General features: G+C 41.2%; 1 protein-coding gene across 1 annotated transcript; it reads left to right on the top strand.

Moving 5' to 3' along the window:
* Positions 1–12,709: 12,709 nt before the first annotated feature.
* On the top strand, positions 12,710–19,632 carry LOC117745559 (endoribonuclease ZC3H12A). The gene is made up of 6 exons (XM_034553965.1): positions 12,710–12,927; positions 13,774–14,223; positions 14,625–14,764; positions 17,181–17,415; positions 17,586–17,692; positions 17,816–19,632. The coding sequence occupies exons 2-6, from the start codon at positions 13,781–13,783 to the stop codon at positions 18,832–18,834; spliced, it is 1,944 nt and encodes a 647-aa protein (XP_034409856.1). The 5' UTR covers positions 12,710–12,927; positions 13,774–13,780; the 3' UTR covers positions 18,835–19,632.
* Positions 19,633–20,529: the final 897 nt, after the last annotated feature.

Raw genomic sequence — 20,529 nt, 5'->3', positions numbered from 1 at the left:
GGGGGGGGGGGGTATCAGCAGGGCCACGGAGGCAAGAGGCATCGCGAAAGAGTCCGCACCAATGAGGCCAGGCCTTTGAGGCAGGAGGCACAAAGAAGGAGTATACTTGAATAGTGCTGTCTATGCTCTATTCAAAATCAAATCACTCATGCGTTATTATTGCACTAATTTTATATGTATATATGTATATACTTCCTGAAGTCTTGTTGACACTGTGTGGTTGCCAGGCGTCTTCATCTACAAGCTTTAGAGAAGCTGCGAAGGACATTTTGTTTTAAGCTGCTGGCTGTAGCTTCCTACATTTATTTTGAGTTATAATGATCATTTAACTCTTGGCAAGAATGTGTATTTCACAAAAGTTTAAACTATTGCTCTCTGCACAGCATTAAGTCGGTCTATTTGTGTCCATCTCATCTTTGTACTGTACGTTTTACAGTTTCAATAAATGTGACAGTCTATTAACATGTCCTGTGTGCGGACCCTCATCATTCTGTTGAAACAGTAACTTATTCATTCTGAGGCTGAGCAGCTTCCCAAGATGCAGAGTTGATATCATTGTGTTCATGCTGCAGTTGGTCTTGGAAGTCAAAACAGAGAGAAGTGAATCATCTTAAATTTGCTAAAACACTAAAATTATGACACAGCCAGCAGAGAGTTCTTTTGAACTCGGCTGTCTTCACGAAGGGAAGTGTAATTGGGTTTCAGTGTAGAAAAATGTCTGGAGTTTCACTTTTCTTTTGCTCCAGAGTAAAAAAGAATGAATAAGACATATGCAGATGGGAATGTCAATATGAACTATGCTTTCTCTTTGCTTTCATCATTCTCGTAAGGCATCGTGACGTTGACGATTTTGTGGATGGGAGTGAAATGTATGTATGCCTGAAACAAAGGGTTTGGGGGTAGCACCTGGTTCGTTTGATGAAATCATGTAGAACAGCGCTTCTATACAGGAGGACATTGCTCAAAGACACACAATGTAACCTGAGTGATATCTCACATGAAGATAGTTTACTAAAGCGTTGATGAACCTAATAGATAACATGCACCTGATGGGTTCAGTTGGTAAGTTAAACTTGACTTCTCCGCAGTCAATCACGCTCTGCTTAGACGACACACCGGGTCACCAGATAAGACCGGCCCCTCTAACACTCTCAATTACCGCACGTGATTTATTTCAGATTTCATTTAATGACCACCGACTCGAACCCCAGCCACAGACAAGACTGACTTAGAAACCTCAACCATGAGATTTTGATTTAGGGAGATCCAAGTGATTAAAAGTTAATTGTTGAAATGTGTCACGGTGGCTTGTTTAATTACGGCGAATGAGGCATTCATTTGGGCTCCGACTTAAAATAGCATGGCGGGTAACTAACACTGGGAGGCTCTCCTGTGTGGATGCAACGCTGCTTTATTTACTTTGCAGTAGTCACACCGATGACCCCTGGGGAAGATAATTAAGGTGGAATCAACATTTCATGCCGTACGTGATGAGCATATCAAGACAATTATGCTCTTCAGCAAAAGGGATGGGGAGCTTGAAGCCAGAGAAAATGCTGATAAGCAGTGTTACACAGGTTTAAATTGTGAGGAATAACAGACAGTTTTGAGTATTCAGATGTGGCTTATCCCTAGGCTGCTGCTTACACGGGATAATTAGGTCCAATGTAGTAGCTGGAGGAGGTAGATGGTGGAGTGGGAGTGCACAGATTCAGAATCAGCCTGTTTAAATTATTGTATTTATGTGTCTTAAGCTATTCCACACTCAGTCAATCCCCCCCTCACTGTCACTTGGGAACCCACAGAATGCTCTCCTATCTCTTTTAGATTTGTTGGGCTCATATTCATTGCCACTGATGTATGTGTCAGGTCATAGTCCACCATTGGCATTAATGTATTCCATCATTTCCACTGTATTCGAGTAGAAGAGAAGCCATAAAGAGCTTTCTTGCCTCCCGCAAAGTTTGAACTGGGTCACGATAACGACCCCGCAGGCCGTTTCTCTTTGCATAAGTATTCCTTTCATGACATGCCAGCTACACAGCAGATACTCGGGCAAAGTTCATTTCCATGTGAACTACTGCCCTTTTCTCTCCTTGTGACTAGAAAAAGAGCACATTCGACTATTTGTCAATAAGGTCACACGGCGTCATTGAAGCACAAGATACCAGACTCCAGCAATAACATCCAGTTCAGAAAGTAGCGCCACCTGCATATTTCTTTTTTTTCAGCTGCTGTGTGTGTTTGTTTTTCTATCTTACATTTTGAAGGTTTTTCATTTTGAAGATATTGAAGCTGCAAATTATTATTTTCATTAACAATGAATGTATTAATGTATTTAAATTATTGTTTACTCTATAAAACAAATGTCTCACTTACCCAGAGTCATAGGGGATGTTTCATATGTCTTGTTTTGTCCAAGTTGTAGTCCAAAAATCCCAAAATATCACATTTATAATTATATAAAACAGAGAAAAGGGATATTGGAGAAGCTGGACGCAGACTCTGTTTGGTATATTTTCTTTGAAAACTAACTCAAAGGGATTATTTGATTCTCAAAATAGCTGGCAATTGAATTTCTATGGATGCATAGACTAATCAACTAATCTTTGCAGATATTTTATGTTGAATACTGAGAGGAATTCACAATATAATGAGTGCTTGCTTCATGTCTTCTGTCCTTTGTGCGGCTTTTTAAAACATGAAATAATTTCCACTCTCATTTTGACACAATTCACAAATAAAAGCAAACACCAAAGGACTGATGGTGAAGAAAACAAAAGGATGAACAAGTGTTCTTCGGTTGGCACGGGACAAACATTTGTGAGGGGTGATGATGTCACCATTACATTTGCATGTCGACAGTTACCATAAATTACATTTTGTGAGTTTTGAGTGACAGGGTCTGAACAACATTTGTTTGTAAAGTAAAAAAAAAAAAAGCAGTTGTATGGTGTTAAATATCTGAACTACAAAAATGGATGTTATTGAAATCTTGTCAACATCTGTTGCTAATATGTAGAGCCATTAGCTCTGGACAGGGGACTATGTCTCTCTATTAGCACTTTAGCTTGTCTCAGCCTTAATGCTTGAAGCTTAATGTTCATAGATATTGAGAAACGTAAATTATTTATAAATCACATCATATTAACAGAACCAATAACAAAAGTGCTATTTTGCATGTTTTGCATTAAAACACAAACACACACATATATACTCATTCAAATGATGACGGCCATCGGGAAATAAGAATTATTCAATGTGTGCTGTACTCATTTCACGCCTGATGGACTCTCACCTTTAACTGGAAATGCGCATGTTTTTTCGATGCGGATTCAGGCACAGGTCTTCTAATAAAAGAATAATGAAAGCATTCTCCCTTTTTAATTGGAAATTGTTAGAATGACATATCAATCCGGCTGCGGAGATGCCCTTTCCATGTATGCTGTAATTGAAACGTTCCCTATTTCCCACTCAGAGTCTCACTATACAGGAGATTAAGATTGTTTATGTCTTGGAAAACTAGACTGTCTGCATGGTTGTTTATTGTTGACTCTGCTTTTCTATACATCATATCATCATATCAATTCATTTTTATTTATTGTCCGACTATTATCTTGACGCTGGTGTGATGTATTACTTCCATCTTCTGGGTTGTAAATGCTTCATGCAAAACACACTAATGTGCCATTCTCTTTTGATTCTCAATGATATTAACAGTACTATTATGATTGGTGATTCATCCGCCTTCATAGTATTCGCTTTCCGCAATTTTACAACCCAAAAACTCTGATTTTTCCATTAGCATTTTTGCAATTACCCGGAAATTCTATTAAAGTTCCTGGCAATGAAATGACAAGAAATGATCACCCTATTAAGCTCTGGAGCTAAAAACAACATAATGTGCACAGTGTTGTATGGTAATAATTTTTATTAGTGAAAGAAACTGGGAATTACTACCTGTGTTTAACCACTCAAAATTCTATTTCAGGTATTCATGGCATGAGGCTGACAAGTGAACTGAAACCGAGCAAATAAAAACTGGCATCCGCTGGATAAATGGCTGCATGTTTGGGTCATGATAAGGAAAAATTACTTTTTTTACACATCACTGAGGAGAGGAAAACAAAACCTGGTGTGGGGTTAAAAGCTCTTTAATCTGTTGGAAAATAAACCAGCGGGGGGGGGGGAACAAAAAGCAGCATTCTGTCTTACTGGTTCAAGCCTTTTTCTCGATGGAAGATGGAAGTGATTTAGAGCTCATCAAAATGACACAGTATGGCCCCCAAAGCACACGTAGTAAAAAGCATGATAGTGGTCCGCAGGATGGGCAAGGTACTGTATCAATCTTTTGGGGGCGTCCTAATGGAGCTATTAACGAGTCAGTTGTCATATTTAAACTTCATTAATCATGACAAGAGGGATACTATACTCCCTCGTTTAACAGGACAACTTCCAGATTCTCTATATTATGTGTAACACTTTTCTTCCATCCATCAATCCATTGGTCCATCCATCCATTCATTCAATCATCCATTCATTCATCCTCCATCCATCATCCATCTCGGAGGTCTGACTCATTGCCCTGCTCGATGTCAACCTGTTTTTCACCCTGATGTAATTAAGCTGAAAATGTCCAAGCAAATTCTAAAGAGACAATATGGCAGTAATAATTGGTATGATAATTAACAGAACAGGAACAATAAATTGTGCTCCAAGGATTGTTCTCTGTCATTAAGAGAGCCAGACAAAGTTTGATTTGACTGAATAGCATTGAATAAGGAATAAATACTATCAAGGAAAGTTCTATGAAGTTTGGTGTCATTTAGAAAATGTATTCAATGACAGTAATTACACCTAGTATTTATAGTGGGGAACTATGCTGATTTGTATATCAAGTAAATCATATAGTTCAATCGTTTGTTGCAGCTCTAGTTTATGTTGGTCATTAGTCAGAGATACAAAAGCCAGAAGGAAAGCGTAGATGCTGAATCAGTTCAGTCTTAAAGGACAAAAAAGGGCACGAGGCCGACGTTACATTACCCCAGCCAGTTGGCAGCTTGGCTCCTGAGAACCCACTCCCACTGGGTGTGGGTTCAGAAATCTAACAGCTAATGGCAACAGTCGCCCCATGCAGCGCTACTGACAGCAAACTAATGCCCACACATACAGAGTGGAGCACAAGAGCTGTCAACACCCCACCATGGCCCTGTGGGTATAAACTGGCAAAAGAAAGAAAACAGAGATGGAAAAATCAGCCCTCAGTTGAAATTGATGGTCGTTGTTTCTTTTTCCAACACCTCTTAAACACTTTTTACTACTGAGGGTGGATTTTCCTCTTCGGTGTTTGTCTTATAAGAGGGAGCACACTGAACTGGTCAGGGAAAGAGGATATTATTATCCAGTCTGTAAACACAATTCAAACATGTATTTTAAGCTCTCCCACACACACAATACTCACACGTGGATCTGCAGCAGGATGGGTGACAAATGAAGGGAAAAGCAAAGTTTCTTCTCATGCAGGATACTCAACTGGAGAGATTAAACATTATATGTCCTCATTTGATGTGTTGATGATGATTGTGGAGCACTATCTAGCATGTTTGCTCTCCCATAGGTGTTAAGCTGGGTTGGAAGTGGCTGTTTTGTTATGTTTCTCTTTGTGTTGTCACCCATCTATGATTTGGGGCAGATGTTTGCTTTAGCACATGACAGTTTACATCTTTGTTTTGAAATCTTGAACCTTCCTGTCTAACCTCAACTAAATTTCTCCAGCTACTGAAGGCCCGGCCCTAATTATGTGTAGCGCACCTTTTGGGCCACTAGAAGGCATCACACCAAATAGTCTTGTTAGTGCTGCATGAAAGTAAGACAATTTAATGCATGGTTATTATTCATCATCCTACAATAACATCCATCACTTCTGGGTTAGTTAATTTATAAATATTTGAATTGCTTTTCTTTAGCTATTTAATAATCATAAGCACTTTGCAGCATGTGAAAAACATTAACAGTCTTTCTTTTGTCACTCTGCAGAGAGCTGAAGTTTGAGAAAATAAAAATGTTGTCACAAAACGCCCGTGTTATAAACTAGTAACATGGAGTTTTAAGACTTAAGCATTTACCAGAAAAGGGGGGTCAAACAACATTATGGGAAATGGGATCCAGCTTTTTTTTCACTTGGCTCAAGCTAGAGACTAAAAGTGAAGATATCTTAACCTCTTCTCTTTTGATTTTGAACCATCTCCTTTTTAGTATGTCTCTTGTAAGTCGGCAAACTTTATAGAAGTGCAAAACTAAATTGCCGGTGTGCCCCTTTATATAGCATGAGTCACCTTTTCTGCCAGTAAAGCCACAATTCAGAAATGATTTTGTATCCTACTTTACATCATGACAGCAGAAGGAATTGGAAGCTATCTGAATTTATTAAAGCACTATTTAATTAGCAACAAAGCTACCAACCCACGCGGGCTTTCATGAGACGAGCGTGGACGAGAGTGAGGGAATCGCTGAACAGCTGCACTCATCGAGATGAGCGGTATCTCCGTGGTTCAGCAAGCAGAATCAAGTTTATCAGTGTACAGGTTAAACACCAACACAGAGCACCGTCAGCAGAGAACAGGAGTCCTGAGGGGAACCGACATCAGAGTAATCAACATCGGAACGCAAGAAGAGACAACACGCCATACAACAATTTCACCTTTTTTATCCTGTCAAATTGAATCTTCCAACACATTATTATTTATTTTGAAACAAAACCTAATCCACCAACATTATAAACCAATACCAATAATACAATGTCATGTTCTCCTGCAGGCCACAACCGTCTTGACTAATGAATGCCGGTACAAGTTCAGATCCTTGAATTAGTATCTGAAAGTGACAAACAGCAGCTCGTCCCAGACAACGCTCGGAACAAACAGGCATCGGCTTAAATCCATCTTGAGCAGCACACATGGCAGAATGCGAGACCGACATGATTTTCAATTTTTCAGCGTTGCTCCACAGTGCAGATATATTTGTGTGACTGAATCACCACAATATGAGCGAAGCACTTCGGCAGGAACTCCAGGTTCTTTCTCCGAGATCCCAGCAGAGAGTGCATTAATCATCACAGTCTCCCTTCTACGGGAAGACAGAGAGCAACAGCTGGAGAGGAGCTTGGCTTTAAACAGTACAGACTGCAGGAGGTTCAGCCATCACTTCTTGTTGTGGATTCTGACATCAATAGTAATGAATACCTTGGAGCGTTGCCTGACTGCCTGAGCATGTATTGCTATCACACATGAGGCCGGCCTTTGGAAGCGGTTTTGTTTGTGTGCCTTTGTGTGTGCTAGTAACCGTGTGTACTTGTAATGCACACACCTCTGTGTACCTGTACGCCCTCATGCATTGTTGTGAGTGTGTGCCTTTGTTGGGACAGATATGAGTAATATGCAGAATAACATGTTGGCCTAAATGACCTAAACCGACAGGAACAATTAATCATACCATTGTTGGTGCTCTTGGACAAGGCTGGTGCCTCATGCTGAGGTTACACCTGCATTGGGATCCAGTGCACTTACACACAATGATCTTTAAATGATCTATGGCTGGCTGGAGCACATTTGTTTCAAGCAAAGAAGCAAGTGTTTGCATGGTTGTTGGACAGTTAAAGGGTCAGTTTACCCAGAGTACAAACAAGAAAATGTGAAAAAACGGATTATCTCATTTGTGTAAGCTAAAAACAACTATCTGCCACAAAGGTGAGTAAATACGTTCGATCCTCAAAACTGAATAATTGGCAGTACACACATGGGGTGCATGCCAATTCCCTTATTTGATTACCCTGCTCCATTATCGTCGCTTGACCCGAACATTATTCCTGTCCGCCATCATGAAGGCTTTTCCTTGAAACCGACCTGAGCTGCAGCTGATGAGACTCATCTAAAACTGCATAACAACATGCACTGCAGTCCAGCTTCACAATCAAGTGCCCCATAATATTGATTAAATATCCCCATTTTGCCTCCCAGAACTGTGGCGAATATTCTCATAATTTTTTCAGCCCCACATTTACCCAGAAAGGTAAATGTGGTACGTAAAATGTCTTTACGTAAGTACTATTTTCAACATTGTGTTCATTGTTATTTGTGTATCATTTGTATATTTGTTACCTCTGAAATCACATGTGGCACCAGCATTTCTTCCCATTTTCAGCAACTAATTTTCAAATCATTCGAGATAAGAGAATGCTTAAATATCTGTATCTTATTGCGGGGGGGGGGAGATTGCTCAAAGTAATTTTATCCATTGGGGAAAAGAAGATATTGATTATAGCTGCTTTAAACATGTCTTATTAATGTAGCCATCAGTTAGGTCCCCTGTGTTTGGCAGTATGACAAGGAATGAGAATATGCACAGTAGAATTAAGTAATAAGGAGGCCATGAAAAAAGGTTGACAAACGTCTTACTTCTTACAAACTGAAATAAATGAGTGTGTGTGATCTTGAGATAAATACAAACGCTTCAACAGTAAATCTTGGTGGGTAGATGTCTGGGCTCAGCAGGCTGGAGAAGTCACTTAATTCCTGCTCAGGGAATTCACCTGTCAATAAATAAAAGCAAATGTAATTAAACACAGACTTAAAATCGGGGTCCTCCCCATTCCACTGCTCTTTTGTCCGCTCTTCCATCAATGCTCTAGCCACCTAGCCGGCTTCAATGCCTTACTCCTCTCCACTCACTCACAATGCCAGGAGGTCTTTGCTCACTGATCTTTGTAGGACAAGCAGTGGGATGTCTGATGCAATAAATGAACAAGATGAATGTGTGGGATATGTTCATTTGAAAGCTCTTGTCACTGAGGGTTTGTCGTCCGGCTGCACAAAGGGTGGTGCCGTCCTGCCTGATTTACTTTAGATTCAAACCATGGCTAAATTGGAAATCGTGAATCACTCTGACACCATTGGCGCAAGATGGATTACTCCAGTTAAAGGCTGCCTTTTCTTTACTTTGGTTCTTTTTAAAGAAATCATACAAAAATTAATTTTTCTGACAGACGGCTGACCCGGGCAGTCGACGAAAGGAATAGCAAAGGGAAGCCAGCACTGAGGCACTACAAAGCTGGTTTTATCAGCACAGCACTATTCCAGCGACATCCAAAAGCTCTCAGCGCACAAGGAGCCTGGCTGAATATTTGATCAACTGTCTCATGTTTAACGAGCCTTGCCAAACTACACCTGCCTGGAGGAAAACGATATGCCTTTGAGCAGGGTAATGCCTCCCCCCCCACAAGATGTTAAGGAAATAAGCGTTTGATGTTCACAATATCTAATCTGCACTAATCTCCTCCAATCTTGGGCACTCGGATTCTCAGCGAGGATCAAGATTTGCATTTCTGAACAATAGCTCTCTGAATGCAAATGATGCCTTCCAAAATAATCAAGCCATAAATTACTAAACAAAACACTCAACCACACTGTATAGGCTAAATGGAGCTTTTACGGATTGAATACAATACAAAATACTATATGACTGTCCTTCATGCCAAGTGGGATACAACAGATATTTTTGTCATAATGTATTTGGAAACTCTCCCACATACAAAATCATGGATAACTCACGAGTACAAAGCTTTGCCTTGTCAATGCTCTCTGTGTCTTTCTGTATTTCAGCCTGAGCTTGAATGTGAGTGTGTGTGAGCGTGTGTGTGTGTGTGTGTCAGTGTGTATTCACCCCAAATCATCGCTGCTGGCTGCAGCTCGTTGCCCAGCAGTAATATCAGGCCTTGCAGACACCTGGGACCAGTGGTGTGGGCCCTCGGAGGAGGCAACCGCCTGGCAACTGGCCCTGATTACTTTCTCCACTCTCCGGAACTCTACTCTGTATATGCCATTAACCAGTTGTGCACGGTGTGATCCCAACTCGACCGTGCCATTAACCCTGTACACAAAGGCTTGTTTACAATCGCACACATACACACGACAGACAGAACTTCACAGTTTAACCAGCAGGCTACTGAAGGCAAAGCCATCTGCAGACCAACATCCTCCATCATCTCCCTGGTGAGGCAGGAAAGCATGAAGCGAGGGGGACATCTAGTGGGCATATTGGAGAACAATCAGACATGAGCGGGTCCATGTCAACAGTCTCTGTGATGTGTTATTATTACACTGATATGCAGGGTAAAAAGGGGAGGATGCCCTCTAATCAAACAACACGAGGTAACTTGTTGTCGACCGTTTGCTTTATTTCTGTTTTATTACACGTTTCACATTATTTTTCCTTTTGCTTTGCTGTGAGTGAAGGGCATGGTGGTAGAGAGTAGAGTAGTGTCCAAGTATAAATATCTTCACCTCACTGTCACGGCTACCACCTATCATCCTTTAGTACTCTAGTACGTTTTCTTTCAGCAATTTCCATCATACATTATTTCTATTACGTACAGTTAAGACCAATTATTTAATTTATATTAATAAATGCATTATTTTAATATCCTGTTTAATCAGTCGTTTTGTTTTGACAAATACATTTTGTAATTTTGGGGGATTTACAGCGGTCATCAGATGTTTGGTTTTACTTTCTACTTCCTACTTCCTACTACTAGGTTCTCCCACACCTGCGTTTCATTAATTGGTTAGTCTCTTGTGTATTTAAGATGTGTGTTTCCCTGTTTCAGATTCAGGTGTTCTGCTTCAGTTGCTTCTTTCTACGTGTCAGCAATGCTCTCAGGTTTCCGTCTGTGTTCGGTAATCCATGTTTGTGTTGGATATACTTCTGCCTGCTTTTAGAATCAAGCTGGAAGTCATTCTTGTCATTAAATCATTATTCTCCCCGTTGTCTCCTCATCTCTTCATCTGCGTTTGGGTCTAAACCTGCTGATCCCGGACCTGTGGACATTTAGCTGGTTTGCGTTTTAAAGGGTCAGTGTAATCTGACATTTTAAAAGTCAAATCTCAGCCTTGACATGCCCTGGCCTCACATGCATTTTAGTTAAAAAAGCAAACACCGAGAGCAAAGCTAATATGACATTACTTCTCCAATAACATTAAAGTATACTGAAGCAATACTATGTGCAAGATGGTTACATTTGGCAATTATTTTCTTTAAGAAAAGAACACGTTTAGAGGTGCTTCACAGCCACCAACTGGAAAGAGTGAGGGACAAGAGATCGTGATGCAGCGCTGTTCTACCACAATGGTAGAACAGCGCTCCGCCTAAAGCCAGAGTTTTCTATGACTTTAACCTGGCGTGATTGTCACAGGTGGCAGAAATGTAAAAGCTTCTCTTTGGAGGGAGAGAGTTTTTAGAGACTGAATGAATCTGACGGCTTTTTCCAGACAAAATTCTCCACGAGTGATAGAAAAGCTCACACTGAAATGTTTCTAGTATTTTTTTGGCCATTTGACCTCGCTGGCTATAAAAGATGCCTTATGTAATGACGCGGACATACATGAATAGTTAACTATATTAATAATCAGAGTTATGTTTACTTGCATATGAAATTAGGTATAATTCCCTAAAAACAAATTGTTACCGCTTTGGATTATGTTTTTATGCTTGGTCCTGAATTGCTTAAGTTAGCACTGCTGGTATATTACAGCTAATAGAACACCTAAATGCAATTCTTCTGATTATGCTCCATCAAGTTTCCAAGAGTTTTAGAAGATTTACATTTAAAGAATCGGTTGGAAATAAACAGCATGCATTTAGAGTGCATGGATTGGTAAGATAAATATATTCACTTATGAATTTAAACTATTGGACATTTTCTACTAGCATTATTCCTCTCTTGCCTTACAGTATTTGCAACAACAGAGATGCTTTTTTAGGCAAGCATGCCATAAAGGCAAATGACGTGCCACATGCTTCCTTTTATGAGAACGAACTCAGAGCTTGATCGAGAAAGCCGGGGTTAACAAAGCATGTTGACTACCACCATCTTGGTACCCGATAACTCTGACTGGGCCTTTTGAGTGTGTCAAGCCAGCTAAGGCAAAGGAAGCCTGGCTCGGTTGAGCTTGCTTCATGGTACTCAGGTGCTGTTGCTTTGGTCTGAATCTGTGACGTAACCACGCTCCATTCATTTGAATTTAAGATGAGAATAAAAAAGAACTGGGAAATAAATGTGGAATTATGAAATAAAAGTCCTATTACATTCATAAATATGGAATTATGAAACAAAAGTCTTCTAACATAAAAGTAGCCCATTGAGAAAAATGTAATATTATTACTATACTGGCTCATTTACATATTGATTGCCTTGTTTATATATTTCAAGATTTATTTTATAGCCATATTTATTCATTTTCTAGGCATACTTTATGTATGTATCTATATATATATATATATATATATATATATATATATATATATATATTATAAATAACGTTAATTAATTAATTACAATTAATATTACATATAGTATTTGGTCAATAATAATAATTTAAATGCGCTCCATAAATAAATGAAGTGGATTTGTCTTTCCGGTGCTACATCTATAATGTCTCTTATCGGGGCAAATGAAGAGTGGATTTCATTTCATTTCATCCGTTTATTGCCACTGTATCGTCGCCTAAAGGGACGACGACAAACAACAAAGGCGATGTAAAATAGCCGAGACACGCACACACAAAGAATGAAAGAAAAACAAGTGGTGTAGCCAGCAGCGTGAATGACTGACAGCCGAAGGAAAACGAACACCTTATCTAATCTCTGCTTTATGCAAATATGTCAAGGCTCAGCGTGCCTCCGTCAGCAGGAGGAAAAAGCAAGAAATCGTTTCCCAAGAGGGCGGCGCCTTGAAGTCAGAACCGAGTCAAAGTTACACTGTACTTGTGCAACACTGTCGGGAGTTGTGACTGACTTCTGCTGACGGGCGGAGGGACGCGAGGAGAAAGAGGAGGAAGAGGAGGAAGAGGAGGAACAGGAGGCGAGCAGTGGAAGGTGAGTTGTCGGTTCGCCTCCCGAGAGTTGTTGACGAGGAAAAGGGCCGCTTGCTGCCGATAACCTGCCTCTCGGTCCGCGGTGGAAGCGCCCGGTTGGAGGCTTGTCCCTCCGTCCGGTAGATGGGCGTCCTCTGAAGAGGATTAGTCGTGTATGTTTCCGTCCAGCGGCGGTTGTTCCTGGTGTGTCCATCTGACTCCATTCGACCAGGCTGAGGGGCTGTACAGGAGGCCTGACGTGACGGGCTTCTTCTCCGGGGCTTCTTCTCCGGGTCCCGTGTGGTGGCCCAAGTGTTTTTCATTTGACTCCAAGTCCTCTTTATCAAACGGGACAATTACAACACTCACTTCCAATGAAACACGAATGTGTACCTTAATACACTCAATTATAATATAGAGAATATAACTTGTTGGTGTATGTGTGTGTATATATATATACTTTTTACTTAAAATAAAGGCAAATACAGTTACTTGCTAAATTAACTGATGACAATTGTCATAGGTTAATCTGACAATTATTTTCTGGATTAATCAATTAATGGGATGTCCATCCCGGATGTGGCATCAACAAATGGGTCGTTTTGTTCAGGAATGGGATTTGATATATCACCCTGAGGCTGTGTAACCTGGAAATTATTCAATTTACTTTAATTTAATAACAACAAAAGAAGCACATTCTCACATTTGGTCAGACTAATTTTGTTCAGTCTATTGGAGATGTCAGAGTTTCCAAAGATACCAAATGTTGGGTTAAATGATCCAAAAGTGAAAGATACAGGGAAAACTAAAGGTTAAATTATGTCAAATTAAAACATGTATTCCTATTTGAATATCTTTTTCCTTTCAGCCAGTTGATGAATATCACCCAGAGGCCGTGTAACAAGTATTCTATGCTGCTGATAAGAGGCCCATATGCTCCAGGAATGGATCAGGCACTTCCAAGCCAGAGCTCAGTGTTGGACCAGCTTGAACCGGACAGCGAGGAGCTCCAGCTCAGAGTGGACTTCTTCAGGAAACTGGGTTACCCCTCATCAGAGGCGAAAGCTGCTCTGAGGAAGCTGGGCCTGAGCACAGACACCAACTCTGTGCTGGAAGAGCTGGTTCTGAGCAGGACCGGAGTTGCACCCTGCATGTCCAGTTCTGATGGTGATGAGATTAGCACGGGCCAAAAGGACCCACTGCTGCCTCCCAGTTGGGCCCTTGGAACCTGCAGAACCAATCTACAACATGGGGACCGGAAGAACACAGACACAGAATTGAGGCCCATTGTTATTGACGGCAGCAATGTTGCAATGAGGTAATCTGGATACGCTTTTTCCTCTCTATTATGGGGTCGTAGATAATTTTGTTAAATCATATTGAACCATTTTCAAAGCTATGTTTTACTTCTTTGAACTATGGCAGCAGGTGTTGTCTACCTGAGGACCGCCAAGTGTCTCTAAAACAACGTGTCATTAAACTCAGACCCTGAAATATGCATCGCCGTGTTGCTTTAAAAAGAGGAGGCGTTCGCTGCCCTGCCTGTGCATGTTTCTGTAATGGATACTGCTACAATATGCAAATTCTAGGCACACGCCTCAAAATCTCCACCATGCAATAGATATGAAGTGTTATACAAGAAGTTCACAGTGAGTAACATCCCGAGCCAAGTTTTTCTTCCTTTCATATCCATCTTTTCTCCCCTGCTTCTTTTTACAGCCACGGCAACAAGGAAGTGTTCTCATGTCGCGGCATCCAACTTGCAGTAAACTTCTTTCTGGACAGAGGTCACAATACTATTACAGTGTTTGTTCCCACTTGGCGCAAAGAGCAGCCCAGACCTGACGGCCCCATAACAGGTGAGGATACAAGACTAAGTTATCACCAGGTGTCAACCGCCAGCTCTGAAAAGTGAAGCCAATGTTTAAGTACCTTAAACCGACATTCTTTCTAATGGCAAGCCGGGGAGACTTCTCTGGTTGCAAAAAGAAGTCTATGAGAACATTCTCCTACTCACTTTATTTATTACATCAGTAAATATTGTAAACATGATATTATGGTCCCAAGCCTTCTTCAATACAGCATCATGCAGGGACCAATGGTCCTGTTTTGATTAAAATAGACAATAAATCAGCAGCGGTATGCTCTAGGTGGCTACCTTGTTATTGACAGGTCGCTACCATACGGCGTCACACCTCCACAGTCCAAATATGGGCACTTCCGTTCACTAGTTGCAAAAAAAATAGACAGCAGCAGTCAAAATCCAAGATGGCGATGATCCAGTTGCCGAACTCGAGGCTTCATAGCCAAAGGGTGGCGTCACAGTGACTACGTCCACCTTTTTTTCTATGATAGTCATTGATTTCTTAAGCAAAACGCTGGCATCACCGTTCAAATGCACTTCATTACGAACAACAGTAAGCGAACCCATCAACGTTCACACGACCCAAAGTACATTTTGAACGTGTTCATTTCAGTAGTTGTTGACAGTCCAAACTGTTATATCCGCTTCAGTACAAAACTAGCCGATACAACCACGACCATAAGGTTAATAGCTCAACCGCCTATTATTTTACTGAGTATGAAATAGTTTCTCTGGCTTTTTCAATCTTTGAATATGCTTTTAGCAAGGAAGTAACATATAGTCAACACCTTCTCACTTAAAATTCGTCAAATACAGTAGCTTGGTCACTGGCCCTAAGCTTCAAACCATGACGCTCTAGGTACCCTTCTGGCATCAGTCTGGACTTGGCAGGGGGTAATGGTCAGTTTCTACTCGATACATGCAGAGTGTCTTTTCTTTGAAAGGAGGATTTTGACTGATGACAGAAATACTCAAATACTCGAATGGAGAACCGCTGACCGCCACTTCACTTAATACCAAGTCTGGGAACAGGACGAAACTATTAATCTGTTCAAAAAACGAAGCATAAAAGCATCAAGTTTTTTCTTCTTCTATTCTCTATTTCTTGGCGGAGAGCATTAACTTCTTTGAGTTTCCGCTGGTTGCCGGGCAACTAATAACCTAAGAATTGTCTAGCACATATACTTGTAAATTAATCGTTGTTTTACACTTGCGTTAGATTAAACAAACAATATATAACATGTTGATCAGTCAGCTTTAGAGGTGTAAGGAGTGTTAAGCACATTTTCCAAAATGTTGAACTCCCTTTACGGAGCTTTTCTTTTGTAAGAAATGTGATAATGACCAAATCTCCTCTGAAACTGTTGCTTTAGTAGGTATGCATATTCCTGGAACTGAGAATTAGTCCTGTGAGATATTGTTTCAATGTTGTCTAAAGCAGAACTACTGAACACATGCCAAAGCCATGAGGCAACACGGATAAGATTGTGAAACAGAGGATTACCCAAATGGCTGCAGAGTTATGGTTCCGAATGAAACCAAGACAACAGCAATTGTGGGCATACACAAACAATTTGTTACAGTGTTGTAATCTGTAACACAAAAGAGCTCTACATTTCAGACAGCTGAGTTCCTAAGGTTTGTGGGTGTATCTGCCAGATTAATATCATATCTACACCATCTCTTTTATTCAGTCTTAATGGATCATGGTTTCAAGCTATTCATGCTGATCTAACCTTAGGCACCTTCAACTATGTAATGAAGGGTGGGCCAACCTTAAAAGATTGACGCATCCTCTCTCATGATTCAGTATCTGTGTAGACAGGGTGGAGCAATCCAAAGCTTCTATTTTCAATCAAGGAAGTAAAAGCTGGCTCGCAGTCATTCCTGGGAAAGCCCCATCAGGAAGTACAGCTGGGTTTTTTTCTGCTTTTAGATTAACTGCTGTCAGTTAATCTACAGGAAGAGGTTAATTGAAAACTGAGAGGCACATAAATTAGAAGTGCCTTTAAGCGTTTGTGTGCATTGTCTGTAAGGCAGTAGCTCAGCCATTCACATGTCTAGCCTCTATGTAACCCGGCCTCTTGTTGAGTCATACACATTTCATTTTTCATTTAACTCTGTGTGTGAGTGCGTGTGTGTATTATGTTTTCAATCATATTGCAGTAGATGTAATATGATATTACGTAAATATTAGATTGTTTGTAAAGGTGATACCTTACTGGATGTCTTTTGTGTGGGATTGATTGCCGGGGCTTTTGCTGAATGCTTTGTGTTTGAACGTGTGGCTGTGGATCACGGCAAATGTGTGTCATGTTACATAAGAAAGCTTATGATTTTATAACAAAACAAGTACCTCCTTGTCACTATATCTCCAAAGCCATCTGACTGATGACTTTTTGAACTTTCAGATCAACACATCCTGACTGAGCTTGAAAAACGGAAAATAGTGGTCTTCACTCCATCGCGCCGAGTTGGTGGCAAGCGAGTGGTTTGCTATGATGATCGCTTCATTGTCAAGGTGGCGTATGAGTCAGATGGAGTAATTGTATCCAATGACACATACCGCGACCTCCAAGGAGAAAGACCTGAGTGGAAGAAATGCATCGAGGAGAGGCTCCTCATGTTCTCCTTTGTGAATGACAAGTAAGCAATTAGCCTGTTTTTCTTCCTGAGCATGTGAGGTTCCACATGTTTCTTCCATGAATGCTATTTAATTGGGTTCCAGAGGGCATATTGCATCTTAAGGGTATAATCAGGGAAGCTTTATTATGCAGCAGCCAGCTGATTTGTCACAAGTGCATTTTCTTTTCCAGATTCATGCCCCCAGATGACCCTCTGGGTCGCCATGGACCCAGTCTTGACAACTTCCTTCGGAAAAAGCCGCTGCCTACAGAGCAAAAGAGACAGCTGTGTCCTTATGGTAAATTGTGATTAGCATAGAGCTCCATTCCTTTAGATGGATAGTATCGGATAGTATACTGCTTCCCAAATGAGATTACCTATAATTTATGTGCATGTGTGTGTCCGTTTTTGTTTTCCTCAGACAAAAAGTGTACTTACGGTATCAAATGTAAGTTCTACCACCCAGAGCGGTCAAACCAGTCCTACCTGTCATTGGCTGATGAATTGAGAGAAAAAGCCCAGATTTCTACTGTAAAAGAACAAAGGAATGCCAGAGTATCACCCAGGCAACTTCAGTCTGATCCTGGGCCGGCTCTTGATGCATTTCCCCATCCTAAAGACTCAAACACAGAGCACACAAGAGACCAGCAAAGTTACTCACATCCCAGTCAGGTTTGCAAAAATACACTGTACTGGGAGGATCCTAGAAAAAGTCAAAATCATATGCCCTGTCCTGTAACAGGAGGCCAGGGTCAGAAAGAGTGGCCCGGGCTGCACTCCATGCCAAATCATTACTATGCCAACGTCTCTCACGATTACCTGGATTCTGGCCTTGGCTCTTATGAGAGTCAGTACTCTGACTATTCGCATTGCCTCAACCACTCCCACAGCCTCAGGCCTCAGCAGCAAAGTGCCTTGGCTGGGCCCAGACATGCTCAAAACAACACCAGCCAGTCTTGCAGGTGCTGTTCCCACATAGTGCCAGCTCAGCAGCAACACCATGGAGACCAGGGCACCAAGGGTCAACCCAAATACGACACTTACCCTCCTCACATGTTCCCGGCCAGTGTGCCACACCAAAACAGCCTCCGGAGCCATCTCCCTTACAGTGGAGCCCCACATCATCAGCAACATTACTGGTCGGATCCCTTTCAGGGGCTGCCCCAAGCCAGGACATCATGTGTTCTCCCCTCTTCGGTCCATTCATCACACCCTCACAACTGCTCTTACAAAGGCCAACAGCACCACTTCTCGGGCCAACAACAGTCGTCCTCTGCTGCGTACGACCCACAAACGTTGGAACTCCGCAAGAAGCTGCAAGCCATCTTCAACCCGCAGCAGGTGGATAGAGTCATGGAAATGTTTCCACATGTGATGAATGCGGAGAAACTGGCTGCAGAGATCCTCAACCTGAAGGCTCAGAGAGGTATATTCGGATAATTCCTCTGATTATTTTCTTCCCATATCAGGACTGACATGATTCTTGTGTTGACTCTCTTTCATAGTAAACGAGGAAACGCTTGAGAGGCTTCAAGTGTTTCTAGTGGAAGGATTTGTAATCTAATTGAAAATATGTTTCCGTCCGTGCAATTTGCCTTCCTATTAATGCATTCTGTTCAATGCTTTTTGTATGACATTGTAGTCAAATGGGACCCTATCATCCAATGATTTGGATGTAAAGTGCCTCTAGACCAAAAATATTTATGAATGAGTTTTTAGAGTTGTGACCGTTGATGCATATTGTGTCCAATGCTCCATGTCCATATATCTTTTTTTTCCAAAACAAGGAAATGCTGGATAAAGTATTACATTTTTACAGGAACTACCATTCTCAGTAGTTCTCCAGAGCAGCGTGTTGTTCAATAGTATCTCTGAGGTGTAGCTACACTATATCACAATATGCTGTGGCTGCCCGATGCATTCAGTGGGTGTCAATCCAGTTGAAGATCCGGGCTCCCGCATCGTATTCATAATGAAACCCAACAAGGAAAATGAAGAGATTGCTTTGTGTCACCACCTTTTCTTGTAATCAGCAGCTGTTTCATGATACATTCTCAGAACAAGTGTTGCTGTAATATTAGACGTGTATTTAGATCACTTTGCGTTTGAAGAAAATGACAATGGAAATGTGGAATTTAATTCTCATAAACAGAGATTATGTTCTCATATAATTGTATACTGTGAGATAAATGCATAGTTGGCGTATATCGGAATAAAATAAACACAAAAAATGTAAAAGTGTTTGATATAATGTGTGTCAGTTAGGTTAGTGCTCTACCAGTCTTTCTTGAGCTTAGCTAATTCAGTAAATATGTCTCCAAAGTTTCGTTAAAGTTTAGCATTTCACACATTCTTTTAATCCAGACCATATTGCTATATCACTAAAGTACGTCTCCTACACACAGACCTGCCTAATACAACCATTTTTCTGAAAGAAAATAGGGAAAGCCCAAGGGCTTTTACAAATGAAGAAATGCTCTTCAGCGCATGTTGCAAGCTTGAAACCTTTTTTTTTTTTTGTTCCACTGTGTGAGGGCAAAGGTTAGTCTGTGTGTGTGTGTGTGTGTGTGTCTGTCTGTGTGTGTGTCTGTGTGTCTGTGTGTGTCTGTGTGTGTGTGTCTGTCTGTGTGTCTGTGTGTCTGTGTGTGTCTGTGTGTGTGTGTGTGTGTGTGTGTGTCTGTGTGTGTCTGTGTGTGTGTGTCTGTGTCTGTGTGTGTGTGTGTGTGTGTGTCTGTCTGTGTGTGTGTCTGTGTGTCTGTGTGTGTCTGTGTGTGTGTGTGTGTGTCTGTGTGTGTGTCTGTGTGTCTGTGTGTGTGTATGTGTGTGTGTGTGTGTGTGTCTGTGTGTGTGTGTGTGTGTGTCTGTGTGTGTGTCTGTGTGTCTGTGTGTGTGTATGTGTGTGTCTGTGTGTCTGTGTGTGTGTGTGTCTGTGTGTGTGTCTGTGTCTGTGTGTGTGTCTGTCTGTCTGTCTGTCTGTGTGTGTGTGTGTATGCTCAGAGACAGACTGCCGTCAGTGGAAGTGTTTCAGCTATTCTGAAGTAAGTGTTTCTGTGAACTTTGGTAAACACATTCATGGTCCCCAGAGGAGGAATTGTAATCACTTTGAGTCCCGGACCTTTTGGGGTTTATCAGTTT

This window comes from Cyclopterus lumpus, chromosome 16 (genome assembly GCF_009769545.1).
Source record: "Cyclopterus lumpus isolate fCycLum1 chromosome 16, fCycLum1.pri, whole genome shotgun sequence".
NCBI classification, from domain to species: domain Eukaryota; kingdom Metazoa; phylum Chordata; class Actinopteri; order Perciformes; family Cyclopteridae; genus Cyclopterus; species Cyclopterus lumpus.
This window is presented reverse-complemented; position numbering and strand designations above follow the sequence as displayed.